Consider the following 19,908-nt stretch of genomic DNA (forward strand, 5'->3'; position numbering starts at 1 on the left):
CTTCCCTCTATCACTTCTGGCTAGATCTGCTGCCAAGGTCAACTCCTGTCCTGTTAGGATTGTTAGGATTACTGGTATTTTGGTGGATGGCTGTCCAAGGGAGGGAGGGAGAAGAAAAACAGCAGAGTGGCCTTAAAATCCTGAAATTTCAGACCTGGAATCTCAGAGCTCACATTTAGTCACCTTACATTATTCTACTTCATACTTTTTTTTCTCTTTTTATTTCAAACTCCAAAACTAGTATGTGACTATTAAAAATACATGTTATATAACATAAAAGAATTCACTGTCCTTCCTCCTGTACCCTACTCTGCCTCAATTCTAGAACCTTCCCCGTGGTAATCACTGATGTTACTTTGGTGTTGGACCTTCCAGACATTTTTGTACATAAATTTTGTTCTGTGTGATTTATTTCAAATATACCTCTCATGCAACCTGCTTTCCCCTTCTCCCGCCTTATAATGTTACTTACAGAGCTTTCCAAACTAGTATATACAGATATACTTAATTATTTTAAATCGGGGCTTGTAAATCAATGTTATTAAGCACCTCTCAGGTGTTGAATGTTTCATTATTATTATTTTTATTTTCTTAATCTTCACCCGAGGATATTTTTTCCATTGATTTTCAGGGAGAGTGGAAGGGAGAGGGAGAGACAGAAACACAGATGTGAGAGAGACATGTTGATTGGTTGCCTCCCACATGCACCCTACCAGGGCCGGGAACCTGCTACTGAGGTACATGTCCTTGATAGGAATTAAACCTGGGACCTTTCAGTCCGCAGACCAAGGCTCTATCCACTGAGCCAAACCAGCTAGGGTGAATGTTTCATTATTATAACCACTTCCCTTGTCCCTCTTTATGTGTATGTGGGATTATTGCTCCAGAGCAAATGCCTGTGAACTATGCTGCAATCCTCTTATGTTATAATTGAGGCCACCAGGGTCCATACAGATAAAGCAATTTGTCTAAGGACACACAGTTTTGGCAAAGACAGGACCAAAGCCCTGGTTTTTAGGTTACTGACCTTCCTGCAATACCTCATACAGTGGCTGTTCTGATGCTCTGCCAGATCCTGCCTTCATGGTAAATGTTCTCATCCTCAGAGGCTGGGCATCAGCTTCCCACAGCTCACAGCTACATCCCCCATTGAGAACTGCCCTTGGCTGCAGGAAACTGCTTTGGCTAAGGCTATACCCCCTCTCCCAGAGTGTCTCATGGTTAATGACTGGTTGATGCAGGGACACAAAGACCCAGGTCCCTTGTTTCAATCTGGGACAACTCTAAAGAGTCACCCCAGCAAACCTGCTGCACGCAATTCTCCCGCTCAGAGTCTCTTACTAGGGAATCCAATTCAAGACACCATATGTTTTCCCATTATCTTCCTCAAATGTAAAGTTAGAGGTTGAGAGGCAGGGCAAGAAATGAAGTTCAGAAATGAGTATCAAATGGATCCATAATTCCTGTAGGCATCAGGACTAAGTCTGAGCATTTAAGGCTAGCCTTGCACGTAACTCCTCCTGGAGGTAAAGGTGCAGAAAGGGAAGAAGGAGTGAAGATGAAGGTGTAGAGATGAGGGGAGCTGCCTCCAACTGTCTTTGAGAAGAAAGAGGATAAACATCAAGGGTAAATAAATAAACAGATGTCTTAGGATGGAGAAATTTTAGTCAACCGATTTCCTTTTAGGTATAGGACCATCTTTTAGGGGTGAAGCAATGGTAAGTGTGATGCTCCCCCCTTCCCCAGCCTCCTCACCCTCCCTGCCACACTCAACCCCAACATGCTGACATAGGCTGGCGCCAAGAGCACAGAGCACAGAGGGAGGGGAATCTAAAGTTCTAGGGAAATCAGGAAGAAGCAAACAGAAGCCAGGGTGGCTGGGTGATGCCTAGAAGAAAGAGACAAAAGGGAGAGAACCAGGGGAAAAAGAGGTAGGATGAATTTTGAAACATTAATTAATTTAAGTTCAGTGAGCATTTACTGTAGATACATTTCTTCAATCTTAGACAGAGGTGTTTTGCCTCAGAGAAAAATTTATACTTATAACATTCAAAGTTATCTGGCCCTGTCCGGTTTGGCTCAGTGGATAGAGTGTTGGCCTGTGGACTGAAGGGTCCCAGGTTTGATTCTGGTCAAGGGCACATGCCGGGGTTGTGGGCTCCATCCCCAGTAGTGGATGTGCAGGAGGCAGCCAATCAATGATTTACTTTCATCATTGATGTTTCTATTTCTCTCTCCCTCTCCTTTCCTCTCTGAAATCAATAGAAATGTATTTAAAAAACAAAACAAAAACAAAGTTATTTCATGCTGACCTCACCCCTTTGTAACACTAAATAAGTACAGTACACAATGCCCAAATCCCATATGCACATAGAAAATGTTCTGTTTATTGATTGTTTTTTATTTATTTAAATTAAAATTTTTGGGGTGACAATGATTAATAAAATTATATAGGTTTCAAGTGTACAGTTCTATGATACATAATCTGTATATTGCATTGTATGCCCACCATTCAAAGTTAAATCTTCTTCCATCACCATATATTTTACCCTCTTTATCCTTTACTAACCCCGCAATACCTTTTCCTCTGGTAACCACCATATTGCTGTCTGTGTCTGATTTTTGTTTGCTTATTTTTCATGTTGATTTGTTGCTTTTAGTTTTATATCCTATATATGAATGAAATGATATGGCTCTTAACTTCTTCTGACTGACTTATTTCACTTAGCATGATATTCTCAAGATCCATCTATGTTGTCACAAATGGCAGTATTTCATCTGCTCTTATGGCTGAGCAGTATTCCATTGTATATATGTATTACATCTTCTTTATCTAATTGTCTATTGAAGGACACTTTACAAACTATTTTAATTTATTTTAGAGAGGAAGAGAGAGGGATGGGGAGAGAGAAACATTAATGATGAGAGAATCATTGATTGGCTGCCTCCTGCATGACCCATACTTGGGATCGAGCCTGAAACCCAGGCGTGTGCCCTGACCAGGAATTATACTGTGACCTCCTGGTTCATAGGTTGACGCTCAACTACTGAGCCATTCCGGCCAAGCTGAAGGACATTTTGATTGTTTCCATCTCTTGGCCGTCGTGAATAATGCTGCAATGAATATATGGATGCATATATCTTTGCGAGTAAATGTTTTCAAATTTTATGGGAAGATACTGAGAAGAGGGGTTGCTGGGTCATATGATAACCCTATTCCTAATTTTTTGAGGAACTTCAATACTACCTTCCATAGTGGGTTAAATAATGAAGATTTCTCCAAAGTGGGATAGGAAAGTAGCTTGATTTTGTTACTCGCAGCCATACAGACTTGATTAGTCATGATTAGAGTGGGAAGGAGAAGCTTGTTAAGGAAAGACCATTTAACAAAATCCCAAGGAGACCCATAGAGGTAAGAACTGGACACGTAAAGAAATTATTCCTGTATTCATCAGGTTAAAATGAATTGATAACAATATTTATGTCTTCAGATAAAGAAAATGTTATGAAGGATGATAAAATAAAAATCATATATTTTAAATATGACGAAATATGAGCACATATAAATGAAAAAAAGCAAATTGTACAATGGTGCAAAAAAAAAAAATAGAGGGATTGTGTATTAGTTTCTCAGGGCTGCCACAGCAAAGTACCACAAACTGAGTGGCTTAAAACTCCAAACATTTATTTTCTTATGGTTCTGGAGGAGAAAATTAAAAAAATCAAAGTGTCTTCAGAGCCACATTCCCGCTGAAGGGTCTAGGGAAGAATCCTTCCTTGCCTTCTCCAGCTCCTGGTGGCTCTAGGCATTATTTGGCTGGTGGCAGTACCACTCCAATCTCTGCCTCCACCTCCATATGGGACTTCTTCTCTGTGTGTCTCTGTGTCTTCACATGGCATTTTCCTCTCTTTTTCATTCTCCTCTTCTTTAAGAGTACCGGTTACATTGGAAAGTTCCACCACAATGACCTCATCTTCACCTGATTAATCTGCAAAGACCATATATCCAAATAAGAGCCCGGGGTTAGGACTCTAACATAGCTCTTTTTTGGGGTATAATTCAACCCCAAAAAGATTGCATGTAAATACATGTTTCATAAGTCAATAGAGAAATGCTTTTCAAACTGTGGATGTAGCAGATCTTAGCTATCTTCAAAGAGGGATGCAACAATATCTCTCACCCCAGGTACTCTTCTGCAATATGCCCTTGTCCCTTTCCATGGATAGATGGAGTATGATTCCCCTCCCCCGGAATCCAGGCCAGCTTTAGTGACTTGCTATAACCAAAAGAATACAGCAGAAGTGACGCTCACATGACTTACAGGCTCCATCAGAAGAACCTCTACAGCATCTCTCACCTGCCTACATCTTGGATGCTGCATTCTTTCTGGTCACCCCTTCTCCAGATGCTCTCTCTGGGAGCACATCCACGATGCAGTGAGAAGCCCAAGACACACTGAGAGGCTACAGGTCGGTGTTCCTGTTCATAGTCCCAGTTGAGCCAAGTCTTCAAGTCATCCTAGTGCAGGATTCAGACATTGAGTGAGGGAGCCTCCAGATTATTCCAGACTGAATGCATTTGCATCATTCCATCATTTGAGTCTCCCCATCTGTGGTCCAGACATTGCACAACAGAGACATGCCACCCTGCTGAGCTTTGCCTAAATTCCTGACCTACAGAATCCCCGAACATAATAAAGTGGTTGCTGTTTATGCCACTGGTTTGTGGTGATTTGTTATGCAGTAACAGTTGTTGCAACAGTGGGTCCCAACTCAGTGGGTTGTAAAATGAATGTAGTGGGGCACTAAAAATTAAACTAAACATTAAAGTGTCTTGTATTCTATATCTTAAAATTTTGTGGAAAAGTATAAAAAAGATACATTTGTTATTAGAAGTGATCACACTCTGTTAGTGAGGTTTGGAAGATTTTGTTCAAAACACTGGGCCTGGTTTGAATCTCTACTCCCCTGATTATATCTGGGGAACCCTAGAAAAATTATATTATTAATCTGAAATTTAATATTTTTGTGTGTAAACTAGGGATAATGTGTAAACTTCAGAGTAGGTTAAGTTGTTAAGATATTAAATAAGCCAACGTATGTCACCTCTTAAAAAGGTCTAGTACATAATATGCGTTAAAATATAGATAAATAAAATGTAGAACACTCAACATTCTAGCTTAATTCTAAATAATTGAGGCCAATTAGTTAGTGTGGTAGGCAGATTTCTAAAATGGTCCCCATGATCTCTACCCCTTGGTATACACACCTTTATGTAACTGTGATAGGAGAGTCACTCCAATGACGAGGCTAGGTTATGTGTGGTGCAGTTGACTTTAAGAATAGATTATCCTGGGTGGACCTGGCCTAATTAGATGAACCCTTAAACCTGACTGGGCTCTTCCTAATGAAAGAGATTTGAAACACAAGAAGGATTTGGTCAAGAGACATACTTGGTTGTTGGTTTTGAAGATGGAGGGAGCCACATGACAAAGAATGCAGATGGCCTCTGGGAGTTAATTTACCAATGATTCTTTTAGATTTTCAATGTACGTAATTATATCAACTTTAGATAATGACGGTTTTGTTTCTTCATTTTTGATTATTTGAAAATTATTACTTAATTTTCTTAAGTTATGGTGTTAATACATCAATGAATAGTTATCAGTGATAGTGGGAATCCTCTTCCCAACCTCAGATGGGAAACTGCCAACATTTTAACACTGTGGATAATATTTTCTGTAGGTTCTTTGTAAAGTTCTTACTTTTTTTTTTTTAAAAAAAATACTCACTGGGTATATATTCTTTAATCATTTTTTCTTTGTAAATTTCTTTATCAGATCAGGAAATTTCTTTCAACTTCTAGTTTGCTGAAAGGATTTTTTTTAAAAACATGAAAAAATGTGGAATTTTATTTTTTCTTCCATCTACTGAGATGGTCATAATTTTTATTTTTTACGTGTAGTATATTGCATTATTTAATTTTGTAGTGTCAAACCAACCTTACATTCCTGGGATAAGCCCTGCTTCATCATGGCTTTAAGCCATTCTACTCCACTTATACTTTCCTTTCCCTGAATTCTATTTTATTATTGTTATGTATTTTAATTTTACTCTTTTAAACACCACATATTATCATATGTATTCTTATATATTTTTGTTTACCCACATATTTATCACTTTCTTTGCTTATCTTATGTGTCAGTACATATGGGATCATCTTTTCTGCCTAAATTGTATTCTTTAACGTTGTCTTTGAGTAGCTCTAATGGTGCTAAATCATTTTGTTACCCTGAAAATAATCTGTAATATCTCTCCTATCTTGGACACGATTTTCTGTATATATGGAAATCTTTTTCCTGAAATTAAGGTAAAGTTGTCTCATGGAAAGGTATGTTTCTTATTAGAGGCACTCATAGCCGGGAAGCTAACATGGTCTCTTGGCAAAAACACAAATCAACTTCAGAGCTGACATGACATTATTGACAGTACCAAATGCTGAAGGACTGCACTTCCACATCGAACATGAGGACATATTTGTTATTGTTCTAGAAGAACCAGGAGGGAAGATACACCTAAAATAATTACAGAAGATTCTGAAAACTTTATATTCCGCATGTGCTCTGGTACAAATTGTGTGCATTTGTGTGTCTGTGTGTTAAAGTGCCATTGTTTGTAGTATTTAAGATGTAGCCTTTTCTAATTTTCCATGTATTACTTTTCTTAGTCTGAGATAGAACTTTGTATTTTACAAATATTTCCCTTTAGAATGGTTTTACCTGCAAAGTCTGAAACAGATATGGTGCCACTAACTGTCAATAGATGCCTCCTCAATTGCTCAGAAATTAAGTGAATTATCTAAGTAGAAAATGACTTTCAAGATTTCTAGGATGGGTATTAAATTGCCATTACTCTCTGAAAGCAGGCAACCCCTACCCCATGGGGAGTCACCTTCACATGCATTCATACCAGGAAGTATATTTTCTCATTGACTAACAAGAAAGTTGATATTAGGGGTGAGGGCTGTGGAGGGCAGGCGCAGGCATCTCTCAGGTGAGCACATCATATGGTGGAGCTCAGAGACAGGTATTTTCCCCGTCGGTGCTCAGCTGTGACCTGAACTACTGGAGTTCAGCTTCAACCTAATTGCAGCACAGCAAGGAGTCCCTTCTGGAAACCAGCTGCTTGATCAAGGATTCATTTATCAGGAGGATTGTGACTACACACATTTTCCTAGACTGTGGTGGCCATTTAAAGGGGGAAAAAAGAGAGGAGTCTGGGGAACTAATTAGGAAGGAGTGGCTCCCTCCGAGTCTTGACCTTAACCCCACTGAGAAAGTATGGGATTTACTTTACCTAAGTAAGGAAAGAACATAAATAGTTGGCAGCATGCTTCGTGGTATGAGTTCTAGCACATAATGAATTGGCCTGATACAGAGAGAGAAAAAAGAGAGGGAGAAAAACAAAACACACACACACACACACACACACACACACACACACACACACACACACACACAAACTCCAAATGCTTTAAAAATAACAATGAAATGTATCCTATGGCAGGTTATTATTTTGCACTTTCCTGATTATAAGAAAAGACACTAATTTCAGTCTGTGATTAGCATATACAAGATACGATATAAAGAACATAGTGTTTTTTTTTTTTTTTTTGTCATTGGCAGGTTATGAAGTGTTCCCACAATGAATCTAGGCATCACTTTCTATTAATTTATTTAGAAAACTGTGCTTTCTCTGTCTTTTCATTCCTTTCATTAGTTTAAAAAATCATTCAGATTTACCTCGCAGAACACTGCTTCTTCTGCAACTTATCTCGCCTTTCTTCCTCCAACTCTAGTTGTATGCTACACTTTCTCATCTTATTCTCCATGTTTCTTAATTCCTCTCATTAAAAAATTCTCCTGATATATAGGGCATCCCCCAAAATGTATGCACACAATTTGAATAATTATAAAGGCAGTGTTTATTAAAATACATTTCACTTTAAAAATTCATCTATCAGCTGTTAGTGTACATAGTTTTTTTTGTTTTGTTTTGAACAACCTGTATTTGTGTTGCGTTCTGGGTAATTTCATTTTACCTATCTTGCAGTTACTAAACTTTTTCAAATGTACTATTTAATCCACTCAGAGGGATTTTAATTTCAATGACTGCAATTTTCATTTATTTAAAAAATATATATTTTTATTTATTTCAGATAGAGAGGAGAGGAAGAGAGAGATAGAAACATCAATGATGAGAGAGAATCATTGATTGGCTGCCTCCTGCATGCCCCACAGTGGGGGTTAAGCCAGCAACCGAGGCATATGCCCCGACCAGGAATCGAACTATAACCTCCTGAGCCACGCCGACTGGGCTGTAATTTTCATCTCTAAAAGTTCCATTAAAAAAATATCAGAGTATTAATTTTTGAAAGTCTTTAGTTTTATGTTGGGAGAACTTTATATAGTTTGCAAAACTGCTAGTATCAGAAATTTAGTCTTTTTTCAAGTCTATCTTTGCTATAATAAGTAAACTGTAGGACAAAAGAAAAAGCAATATCTAGGAAGATCAAATTAGCAAAAACAACAAGTACTTGCACATTCTTGTATAGTTTACAGAATTCTTTAAAATAATGGTATTTAATTTGATCTTCACGGTACTCTTGTGGGTTGCTTACTCTTATTTCCATATTCTAGGTAATGAAACTGAGGCTAAGAGACTTACTTAAGGCCTCCAAGTAGTAATTAGAGCTGAAATTAAACTCATGTTTTATGACTCTCATTGTACTCCACACTTCCCCAGCATCCATCCTTAAGTAATTTTCATGTATATGCTACAGGATAGTGGAGGGCTGAGTCATCAGAGAAAGGTGTGCTTCATTTCACTATATCAAAATTAAACTTTCTTTGGGAAAAAACTACCTTGGCTTAGCCCAAGACAACTCAAAATGTTTTCTGAGTAAATGTTAATGGATTTTCAGAGTGTTTTCTTTTTTTTTACTTATTTTTTTTCATTTTCACATTTTCTTTACTTCCTTAAAAACATTTATCTTTATTATTGAAAGTACTATAAATGTTCCCACACCCTGCCTTGGTTTTTAGATACTTCTACCTCCCTTTTTTAAGGGTGTTCTGTAAAGCAATGCATAAACTGTAATTTATAATAATTTAAGATCTACTACTTTTTAAATTGTTGGATCATTATGATGAAATTAGATAATGTATATCCAAGTTACTCATAAAGAGTCTGGTTCATAATGAGCATTAAAAAAAAAAAGAGAAATTGGTAAATTCTTTTTATTTGCAAAGATAGCATAAATACTGGTCCCACAGAATCATAATTCATCTTTTTTTCTCTCACAGTATATATAAGGGTTCTCCAGAGAAAAAGAAACACTAGCTTGTGTGTGTGCATGTGCATGTGCATGTGTCTATGTATGAGTGTGTCTATGTGTATAGAGACAGAGAGGGATAGAGACATGGAGACAGAGTGAGACTGGTTTTATTGAATTGGCTCCCGTGGTTATGGGAGACCGGTGCCTCTGAAATTTGAAGGGTAGACCAGCTGGCTGGAAACTCAGACAGGTTTCTATGTTGCCGTCTTGAAGTAGAATTTCTTCTTCTCACGGAAACTTCAGTTTTTGAAAATTAACCATCACACAGCCTGTAGTATTAATCAGGTTTGTATATGCAGGGCTTATATGTTTTATTGAATTCAGTATTTTTTTTTAAGGAAAATATTTCTCACACAGCACACCAAATTTTAATTTATCGTTTAGTCAGAAAGCTTACTCTCTTTCCCTTCACTTACCTTCCAGAAAAGATATTTTAAAAATACTAGCATCACTGGCTTAACTGTACAGCTTGCCATGGTGACTGCTTTATAGGAAAAATTCATTGGAATATTTATATTCTAATGTGCTTACTTGATATAAAAATGAGGCACTTTAATAATAGACTCTAACAAACATTTGGTGTTGTACCAAGCACTGTGTATGTATTATTGATAAGAACCATAACAACCCTGTGGAGATTATCCTATATAATCCTGTATAATAAAGATGTAATATGCAAATGGTCATTACACCATGAAGCGTAATGACCGACCACATAACCACTGGATCACGGACCAGCAGGAGGGTGGGGCAGCGAGCTACAAGTGGGCAGCGGAGAGCTACAGGAGGGGGCAAGGCAGCAAGCTATGAGGGGGGCAGGACGCAGAGAGGGTGGGGGGAGCTACAGGAGGGCGGCAGCAAGCTACTGGTGAGCTACTGGCACAGGAATTTGTGTGCAGGGCTACTAGTATTACTATAATCTCTATTTTGTAGATGAAGGAACTAAAACTCAGAATTTAAATTACTCGTCTAAGGTCATAAACATGACTACAAATGAAATTTACATTTACTTGAACTAGGCTGCTGCTTCAAGTAAAACTATGCTTGAGCAGCTCTTCATGTTCTTATGATAATAACGTATTTTAATAATGATGACAAAGGCTCTGAGAAAGCTTCAAATACATTCTGAAACAAAACACTTGTGGATTATAAACTTGAACTCTCCATTTATGGAAGGAGAAATTGAGACCTTTTGCATATGAACCTTTTTATAATGAGCAGTTAAGTACTGGAAATCTGTTCCTTAACTACTTTTAAGATTTCTTTTGTTCCTGGAATGCTTTAGTTTTGAAGTAGGGTTTCTGAAAGAATGTTTCATGCAACATTAGTTCTATAGGAGATCAGTAAATATTACTTTGGTTAAAGCAGTTTGGGAAATTTTGGGTTAAAAACATCCAAAGAGATTGTTTACTGCCCCAGAGTGTGATATGCTCAAGTGCATTGTCACTTTCCAAAAGCAGGGGAGCTATATCTGTTTCCAAGCTTTATTTGAACAGCAATTCATGGGACTAGTGTCCCAAAGAACTTGTGCCTGGGGAATGCTATCCCAAAGTTAACACTTTAGTATAACATCTCACTTGTCTGAATGTCTTAAACCTAATTTTAACAACATAGATGAACCGGAAACCCAAGTGACACAGCTAAGGTCCACCACACGCAAAGCAGTTATGCCATAGAGGAGAGTTGTGTAAAATCAGGTTTCAGAGGGATCACAGTAAAGGATAATATGTCTTGGAGAACATTAATGCCACTGCCAAGCCATAGAATCTAGAACTCCATAGTTTTCTTAAAATCACTGAGTTCTCTATGCTAGTTCTTAATGGTCAGGGAAATTCACATCCCAAAAGTACCATTATCAAGTTTCAAATAATATTTTGCACTTGTACCATTACTTCCATTTCCCCCCCAAACATTTCTTATTACCTTATTTAACCATGCCAGACTCACTGGTAAGTTGTGATAGGTCTGGTTTTCACAGCTGTCGAGGTGATTTGAGAATTCTCCTGCTTTACAAATTTTTGGTTTTGTCTGGAGCTATGCTTTAGGAATCAATGAAACACATCCCCAAGCAATGAGGCAGAACTGTGGGCAGCTGGGAAATTGCAGCTCACACACCAGCCTGGGGTTCTGTTACAAGTAAGTTGCTTTCCCCGCCCTCCCCCCCCCCCCGCCCCTTTTCAAAGAAAGGTTTCTCCTTGATTGTGAAACGAACAGGTTTTCTGTATTTGTGGAGTCTACTTATCCCACGATAAAGTTCTCATCTGCCCACTATAAAAATAACTTTAGGTAGCCATTTAGTCTTTTGTTGTTATTGATGTACTTTTCATGTTTTACTTCCTGATTAAAACACACATTTATTCTCACTGTAAAAACTTTATACAATATAGGAATATGTAACATGGAAAGTAATAGTTCTCTATAATCTCATTGCTATTAATGGCTATTAATAATGTGGCTTATATTCTTCTAGATTTAATTTTATTATGCACTTTCTATCAACCATGTATGTATATATTTATAATTTTACTTTATGAATAACATACAGAAAGTAGACATACCATATGACCAGCACCCAAGTAATAACATAGTACAATAACTATATTCTGAAAGCTTCTCTTGTGCCCTGCTCTTCATTACTATCCTCTTCCTCCTCCTCAGAGGTAACAATCATTTTGAGTTCTAATACTAAAGGGTTTTGGGGTGGAACTTTATATAAATGGAATCGTAGAAGATGTACTCATTTGTGTCTGGCTTCTTTCATTCCACATTTTATTGATGAGAGCCTTCCATATTGTAACATGTAGCAATTCATTCATTTTCATTGCTGCATAATATCCCATTTTGTGAATATACCACGTTTCAACTGCTGATGGACATTTGGATTGATCTCAGTCTTGAAGAGCTATGAATACTGCTGCTGGGAACATTCTTGTGCATGTCTTTGATTGTATCTTGGTTGGACAGATACTAAGAAATAAAATTATTGGACTACAGAGCATTTATCCAGCTCCAGTAGATGATGCTAAACAGGTTTCTGAGGTGGTTACAGAAATGTATACTCCTACCAGCAGTGCATGGAAAGTTTACAGGCTCCACATCTCCAACTCTTGGCAATGTCAGTCTTTGTCGTTTTAGCCACTCTGGTGGGGATGTAGTGGTATCTCATTATAGTTTTCCTTTGCATTAACCTAGTTACTAATGGAATTACTAATGGAATTAAGAACTTTTTAATGTTATTGGCTATTTTGTGAAATGTCCATTCAAGCCTCACGTTCAATATTCTATTAGGTTGTGTTTGTTTTTTATTTAAATAGGTATATTTTCCAATTCTAAATACAAGTCCCTTGTGAGTTATATGTATTGAAAGTAACTTCGTCCACTGTGAGGATTTTATTTTCTTAAAGATATCTTTTGATAAGAAGAACTTTAAAATTTTATTGTAACTCATTTAATCAACTTTAACCTTAAAGGTTGGTTTCTTTTGTGTCTTCTTTAAGAAACCTTCTCCTGGCCCTGGCTGGGTAGTTCAGTTGGTTAGAGTGTGGTCCCAATGTGCCAAGGTTGTAGGTTTAATCCCCAGTCAGGGCACGTATAAGAATCAATCAATGAATGCATAAACAAGTAGAACAACAAATTGATGTCTCTCTCTCTCTCTCAAATCAATGAAAAATTCTTTTGAAGGAATCCATATATCTATTTCAGAGCCTGTTCCACAGTTTTAATTATAGTCACTTATAATACTTTAGAAAATATGGAAATTCTAATATCTTTTTCAATACTTAAAAAATTAGGCAAGTACACTTATTTTCTTTTAGATATTGCTATGGACTGAATTGTGCTCAAAATCTGTTTTAGTTAGTTTGGGCTGTCATAATGAAATATGGGGTGGTTTAAATAACAGATGTTATAATGCCCAACCTTCTCTCTCTGTGTGTGGTATCTTTTGGTGGAGTAGCTTTTAATTTTAATGCAATTTTGACATATATATTTTTATTGATTTCATAGAGGAAGGGAGAGGGAGAGAGAGATTGAAACATCAATGATGAGAGAGAATCCCTGATCGGCTGCCTCTTGCACATCCCCCATTGGGGATCAAGCCCGCAACCTGGGCATGTGCCCTTGACCGGAATCGAACCCAGGGCCCTCCAGTCTGCAGGCCGATGCTCTAGCCATTGAGCCAAACCGGTTTAGGGAAGTGCAATTTTTAATATTGTCCTTTATGATTAATTCTTTGTACTTTGTTCAAGAAATCTTTGTGTATCCCAAGATAAGAAAAATAGTCATCACAAATAATTTAAATTTTGTTTTTTACATTTAGATTTGTAATTAAAATAAAAGACTCGTAATTCCACTAGAAATTTTTCTTGCATGTGTGTATGTATGTATGAGTGTGTGTGTGTATGTATGTGTGTGATCAAATGTAGAATTCCAATTTCATTTCTTTTTTCTATGTGGTTTCCAGCTATGCTTCTTTCCCCCTTTTATTTACTATCATATATGCTCTGTTATACACCAAAGTTCCATGTATATGGGAGACCATTTCAAGGCTCTTTGTTATAATGGTCCATTTGCATCTATTCCTGAAACAATAAATACACTATATCTTAATTATTATAACTTTATGCAAAGTCTTGATATCTGGTATAGCAAGTTCTTTGCCCTTCTTTTCCTGGAATACCTTCACTATTCTTGGATCTTTGCCTTCTGTATGCATTATTTCAAATTTCATGAAAAATTTTATTAGAATTGCATTGACTTCATAGATTTTTTGGTAGAATTGCTACATTTTACAATATTATGTTTCTACGTATGGACATCGGATATCTCTCCATTTATTTAGTGTTTGGACAAAAATGTTCAGGTATTTTTAGTGTTTATCTCATCTATCATCAGTTTTCTATTTTTGATCTGAAATCTGTATGTTTGATTTATAAAATTTCTGTGTTTCTTCTTGTATTAGTTTCCTGTGGCCACTGTAACAAATTACCATAAACTTGGTGGATTAAGAGAACATACATTTATTCTTTCACAGTTTTGGAGGGCAGAAGCCCTAAATCAGTGTCCATGAGACTGAAGTCCAGATGTTGACAGGGCTGTGCTCTTCCTGGAGGCTCGAGGGGACAAATTCCTTCCTTGCTTCTTCCAGTTTCTAGTGGCTGCCAGCATTCTTTGGCTTGTGGCTGCATCACTCCAGTCTCTGGCTTTGTGGTCACATTGGGTCAAATCTCCTCCTCTCTCACTAAGGATACATATGATTGCATTTAGGACCTACCCTGATAATTCAGGATAATCTCTCCATCTCAAGAACCTGAATTTAATCACACCTGAAGGGTGCTTTTTCCAAATAAGGTAACACTTACAGGTTTCAGGAATTAGGACCTGATATCTTTGGGCAATCATTATTTAGTCTACTACACCTCTCCACCAGATTGCAAGTTCCATGGGAGCAGAGCCTTGTATGCTTTGCTACTTGTGTGTCCTCATTACTCAGAAGAATTGTACAATAATTTTTGGCACACGGTAGGCATTCACTTAATATTTGTCAAATCAATCATTAATATAGTGAATCATTTTGTAAACCTTCTTTTAGAATGGGGAGGTTCTGTTTTACTCCAGAAGACAGCCAATATTATTAGTTGAAATTTACAGTGGGAGACTTCAGCTCATCTCCGAAAGAATATTCTAATAACCAGGCCATCTTCCAAGTTGCTTCATGAGGGAATAAACTCCTTGAATCTGGAGGTATTCCAACAAAAATTGGATTTTCATATGTTACAGATGCCAGAAAAGATATTTTAAAATTAGGTGGGAAGTTGGTTTTACAGATAGCAGTCGGGTTTATCTTGTGTAATTACTTTCACTCCTTCATATCTAAAGAACCCTGATTTCTTGTTTCTAGAATTCTTCTCTAAACATTTTAAGTTATTAGGTTTAGGAAGATGGGAGAAGATTCCCCTAGTTTATGGCCCTGCCTGGGCATTTTACGGAGGATCCACAGAGACACCTTTGTTTTCTGTGGATCAGCTCTGTTTCTCTTTAGCATGGTAAAGCAGCATACCGGAAGCTTTCAATGCCAGCCAGCAAGGTACTCCACACAGAGGAATATTTATTTCTTTTTAATTTACAAATATGGCTCCAAGTCTTCAAATCTAATTTTCACCCTGGAATCTTGCCATAGATATGTAAAACGTGGTCACTAACTTGATGCAATTGGCTTTTTACTTCATGTCACAGGGATGAAGGCCATTGTTTGGGAAATTAATGACTGGAAAAAGCAAAGTTTTCCTCTATATTTCCCTTCATATTAAGCTACACATGAAAATCAGTCTTATGACTTTAGCTAAATCTAGTTTTTGGCCAAAATAGTTTTGCCATTTGGGAATTTTTTTGTCTTCAAGTACTGGAATACATCACTAAGAGCCTTAGTATTATTCTCCATAAGAAGAAGCCTAAAACTGAGCTGTTCCAAATATGATGTCCTCACTCAAATAATGACAGCAAAGGAAGGGAGGGGGAGATCTTTCCTTCTGCAGATCTCCTTTTTCTTTTCCTTTTCTTCTTCCTTTCCTACCAGAGAGGAACATCTTTCCCAGATTTCTCCCAAAGGACACCCTCTTCTGTGCCGCGCCGGCACGGCCAAGGGTGAACCTGAGTGGGGGCGGCTGAAAGGCTTAGAAAAGACAGACACGAGAAGGAAAGCTGGGTCTCGGTGGGACGCTGCTTCCCTGATGGGGAGACAAAGCGCCACAGACTACGAGCTGTGCCTTTATTTTATAGCCGATGCCACGAGGCACAGTAAGGGTGTGGTCAAGATGTTTACAACCTTCTGGTGGGTTTTGATCCTCCTCAATTACATGCACCAGATCAAACTTGGTAGCCTATATCACTCAGGCATGTGGGGCCACGTGTTCGGACCATAGGTTCAAGCTTACAACTATAGCTGTTGACTATCATTGTGCTGGGAGGGCTCTGCCTTCCAAGCTGGGATTTGCATGTGGCCACGAGAGGACTGTGCCCTCTCATCAGTCCAAGGCTTGAACCTGTCCAAACACTGTATCCGTGCCCCACACTCTTCCAGCTCATTGGTCAGTACTGGGCCACACAACCATTTTCATTAAGGAAGAGTGGAAAAGCAAGTTTCTGTCACATTAACTCCCCTTATGGACAAAAAGGGGTTAAATCTATCCTTATTAGATACAGATTCCCAAAACTAACATTTACCAAGCAGTTTGCAAAGCCCTTTCACATGCATTTTTTTCTTCTAATTCTTACGAACACACCTAGTGATGTAGAAAGTTAGTGGTTGGGAGTAGAGGAAGACTGAAAACTTTCTACACACCTAGTGATGTAGAAAGTTAGTGGTTGGGAGTAGAGGAAGACTATTAACTAGGTAGCTGTTATTATGGACCAGCCCTATCTACAGAGGAAGAGGTAACCTAGACAGCAGAGGCATTTTATCACAGGACAGATGATGAGGGTGGTAATCACATTGGTTAATAATGAGTGCTTACTATATGCCAGGTGTTGTGCTGTGTGACTTTACATTGATTATTACATTTAATTCTCAACCCTGTGAAGGAGGTAGGACCATGCCTCTATTTTATAAATAAGGAAACTATGGCTCAAGTGCAGTCTGTGATCAGAATTCCAGGACAGCCTCCAGGCTGGGCACTTCTTACACTGTACCGCTTTCCCATTCGAATCTCATTCTATGAAGGACATTGCCTCTGAGCTCAGCTTATTGTGACTTAAGCTTCTTCATCTGTCAAATGGGATAATTCTACCTATTCTTTTTGGGGTTCCTATGAGGAGTGTACATGTCAAAGTAATTAACAATGAGACAAACATAGTAGGCCAGAATTATTGTGGATTTTATCTCATTTTATAAAAAAATTTTGTGATGTCTTTTACCTACTCTACTGGAGAGCAGTTCCCCAAATTTTGGGCCCAGGGCCCCTGACACTCTTAAGGATTACTGTGAATCCCAAAGAACGTTTGTCTATTTAAGTTTAGCTATCACTACTGCCTTGATATTAATACTAAGAAATGTTTGAAACAGAATAATAAGCACAGGTTCCCTTAGCTGCCAGAGTGATGTCATGCACCTCATCTATCCTCTGGAAACTCTGTATACCTGCGAGAGAATGAATATGAAAAAGGCAAAAAAAAAAAAAAGTGTATTACTATGAAAACAGTTTTGATTTTATCTGCCCCCTCTCCTCCCAGGGTTCCCCGGCCCATGCTTTGACAACTGCTGCTTTAGGGTTTGGGACTGATCAACGAACCATCCGATTCTGCTGTTCCAGCTGCAGGGCCTCGCCCCTGCGCGGTCCCCCAGACAACCCGTGTCCAGGGCGCCCGGAGACAGGCTCCGTCCCTCCGCCTGGCTTCCATGGCAACCACGGCGCGCAGCCCAGGCGTCACCCCGCCCTCGGGCCAAACCATTCGTCTCAGGGCTCTTCTCCGGGGCTGATGGATACAAGAGAATTTGATAGAACATCGGCGAGCTACTCAGTTTCCATTTTCCTGCCTAGTTTGAGTGATACACTCCCCTCCACTCGCCTATTGTCCCTGCGTGGGCAGCGCCGCGTCTGGCCTGCTCGCCTCGAACGTCTCCCCCCTTCCAAGCCCGCGAATGGGCCGGCCCGGCCGGGGGGCTCGGAAGGCGCAGGTTGGAGCAGACGCTGGGGGGGCGCGTCCGACGTCGCGCGAAGGGGGCGTGGCCGCGCCGAGGGGGGTGGGGGCGGCAGGGCGGGCAAGATGGCGCCCGGCGAGTGATTTGCGCGGATTTCTCCGGTGGTGGCTCAGGCACCCGGGCGGGGGGTTCTGCTCCCACAGCCGCCCTTCCTCCTTTCCCCGGCCCCGGACCCCGCTCCTGCCCTTCCTTCCTGGACCTCGGGGGGTGGAGGGAGGCAGGCCTGGTTCCCGGGACAGCATGTCGGACTCTGAGGAGGAGAGCCAGGACCGGCAACTGAAAATCGTCGTGCTGGGGGACGGCACCTCCGGGAAGGTCAGTCCTGGGCGGGCTCGCTGTCCTCGCCTGTAGGCCCCTGGCGCGGCCCTGGAACCCCAGCTCCTCCCCGCCGCCCGGGGGGCCTCGGGCCCGGGCCCGCCAGGTCGGGGCCTGGGGCCGGGCGCGAAGCAGGCGCTCGGTAATGGCTGGCGAGAGCTTTCCACCTTCCCCTGAAATGATATCTATTTAAAAAGGCCGCTTCTCAACTCCCCCGATGCAGCAGCGCCAACTCCTACTTGTCCTTCAAGACCCCGCCGGCATCGCCTCCCCGGGAAGCTGTCCAGCCTCTCTGTGATGATTGGCAAGGATCTGCCAGGGCGGCTCATCTCTTTACTTGGTTCAGGTCACACTTCGCTGTCCCTCCCCATCCCCCCTCCCAGCCCTCTCCCTCCCGTATCTGATGCCTCCACTTCCCTGGGGGCTCCCACGAGCGTGGCTCTGGACTATGATCCCCCAGAATCACTGACTGGTCAGGTCCTCGGGGGGGCAAATTGCTTACCTGGTCCTCCTTCCTCTGTAAGGGATGGGGGTGGGAGGGGGGGAGGCGGTGTATGCACAGGGGTCGCCTCCAAGCCTGCAGTGTGCAAGCGCACATTCCATGTGAAAAGCCACCCAAGCTGTCAGAACGCCGTGTGCACTCAATAAACGCTAGTTGCTGTTGCACAGCATCCTGCCTGTCCCTCTGTCTCCGGGACAGCACCTCTCCGCTCGAGCATTCATCCCTCAAATACCTGTGGCGCTCCTACGAGGGGCTGGATGCTGAGGGTAGAACAGGGAGCGTGACCGAGGGGGTCCTTGCCCGGAAGTCGAGCCTTCCCGCGAGGGTTGGTTGAATGAATGGGAGCGAGTGCGTGGGAATAGTCGGCGGCCAGTCCCCAGACAGACGTCCGAGGCCAGGCGGGGGGTTTTAACCCAACGCTGTGGAGCTGCTGACATGGAACAAACATCGCCCGGTATTTGCTCTTTGGAGAGCTCGGTCCGTAGGATCTCAATGGGATCTGTGACCCCCCTCCCCTCCCCTCCCCCAGCCCCCCTTCCCCCAGTTAAACCGAGGGTCTCAGCCGGGTGCCGTCACACCTGTCGCTTCCGCCCCAGGCGCCAACACCGTTTCTGGGAATACCGCTCAAGTTGGTCTCCTTTCTTCTCCCCTCCCTTTGCCCAGCCAGAGCCTTCAGGTGATGAGCGCCAGCTTCCCATTTTCGTCCTCACAGTTCCGTGTCCCCCCGGCAAAGTTTGGACCCTGGTTTCCGTGTCTTTGGTCCTGAGATTTGGGTTCCTGGGGCCCTTTGGGAAACGTGTCATTCATGTGCAGAATTTGGAGAATTCTGTTAATTTCTTTCTTGCCTTCTGTATTTTGTTACTGATTTTTATTGCTGAGGAAAAACAACTAAACATGCTGTGCTAACTCTTAAGCATTTTGGGGGGCAGAGAAGAACTTGGGACCACTTTTCGTTGTAAAGTATTATAGGAATTTTGGTACACTTCCAACAACTTTTTG

General features: G+C 40.6%; 1 protein-coding gene and 1 long non-coding RNA gene across 3 annotated transcripts in view; one reads left to right on the top strand and one right to left on the bottom strand.

Moving 5' to 3' along the window:
- Positions 1-14,473: 14,473 nt before the first annotated feature.
- Positions 14,474-18,477, bottom strand: LOC129147157 (uncharacterized). Its single transcript, XR_008554502.1, has 3 exons — positions 18,398-18,477; positions 17,683-17,866; positions 14,474-14,636 (listed from the first exon to the last, which is right to left on the bottom strand). It is a non-coding gene; the product is annotated as an uncharacterized LOC129147157 (long non-coding RNA).
- RAB28 (RAB28, member RAS oncogene family) overlaps positions 18,146-19,908 on the top strand; it is a 77,316-nt gene continuing 75,553 nt past the window's right edge. For both annotated transcript variants that reach the window (XM_008150873.3, XM_008150874.3), the window contains exon 1: positions 18,146-18,407. In XM_008150873.3, coding sequence (XP_008149095.1) covers positions 18,333-18,407 — 75 coding nt within the window. In that variant the 5' untranslated portion in view covers positions 18,146-18,332. The remainder of the gene's footprint in view (positions 18,408-19,908) is intronic.

This window comes from Eptesicus fuscus, chromosome 2 (assembly GCF_027574615.1).
Source record: "Eptesicus fuscus isolate TK198812 chromosome 2, DD_ASM_mEF_20220401, whole genome shotgun sequence".
Classification (NCBI taxonomy): domain Eukaryota; kingdom Metazoa; phylum Chordata; class Mammalia; order Chiroptera; family Vespertilionidae; genus Eptesicus; species Eptesicus fuscus.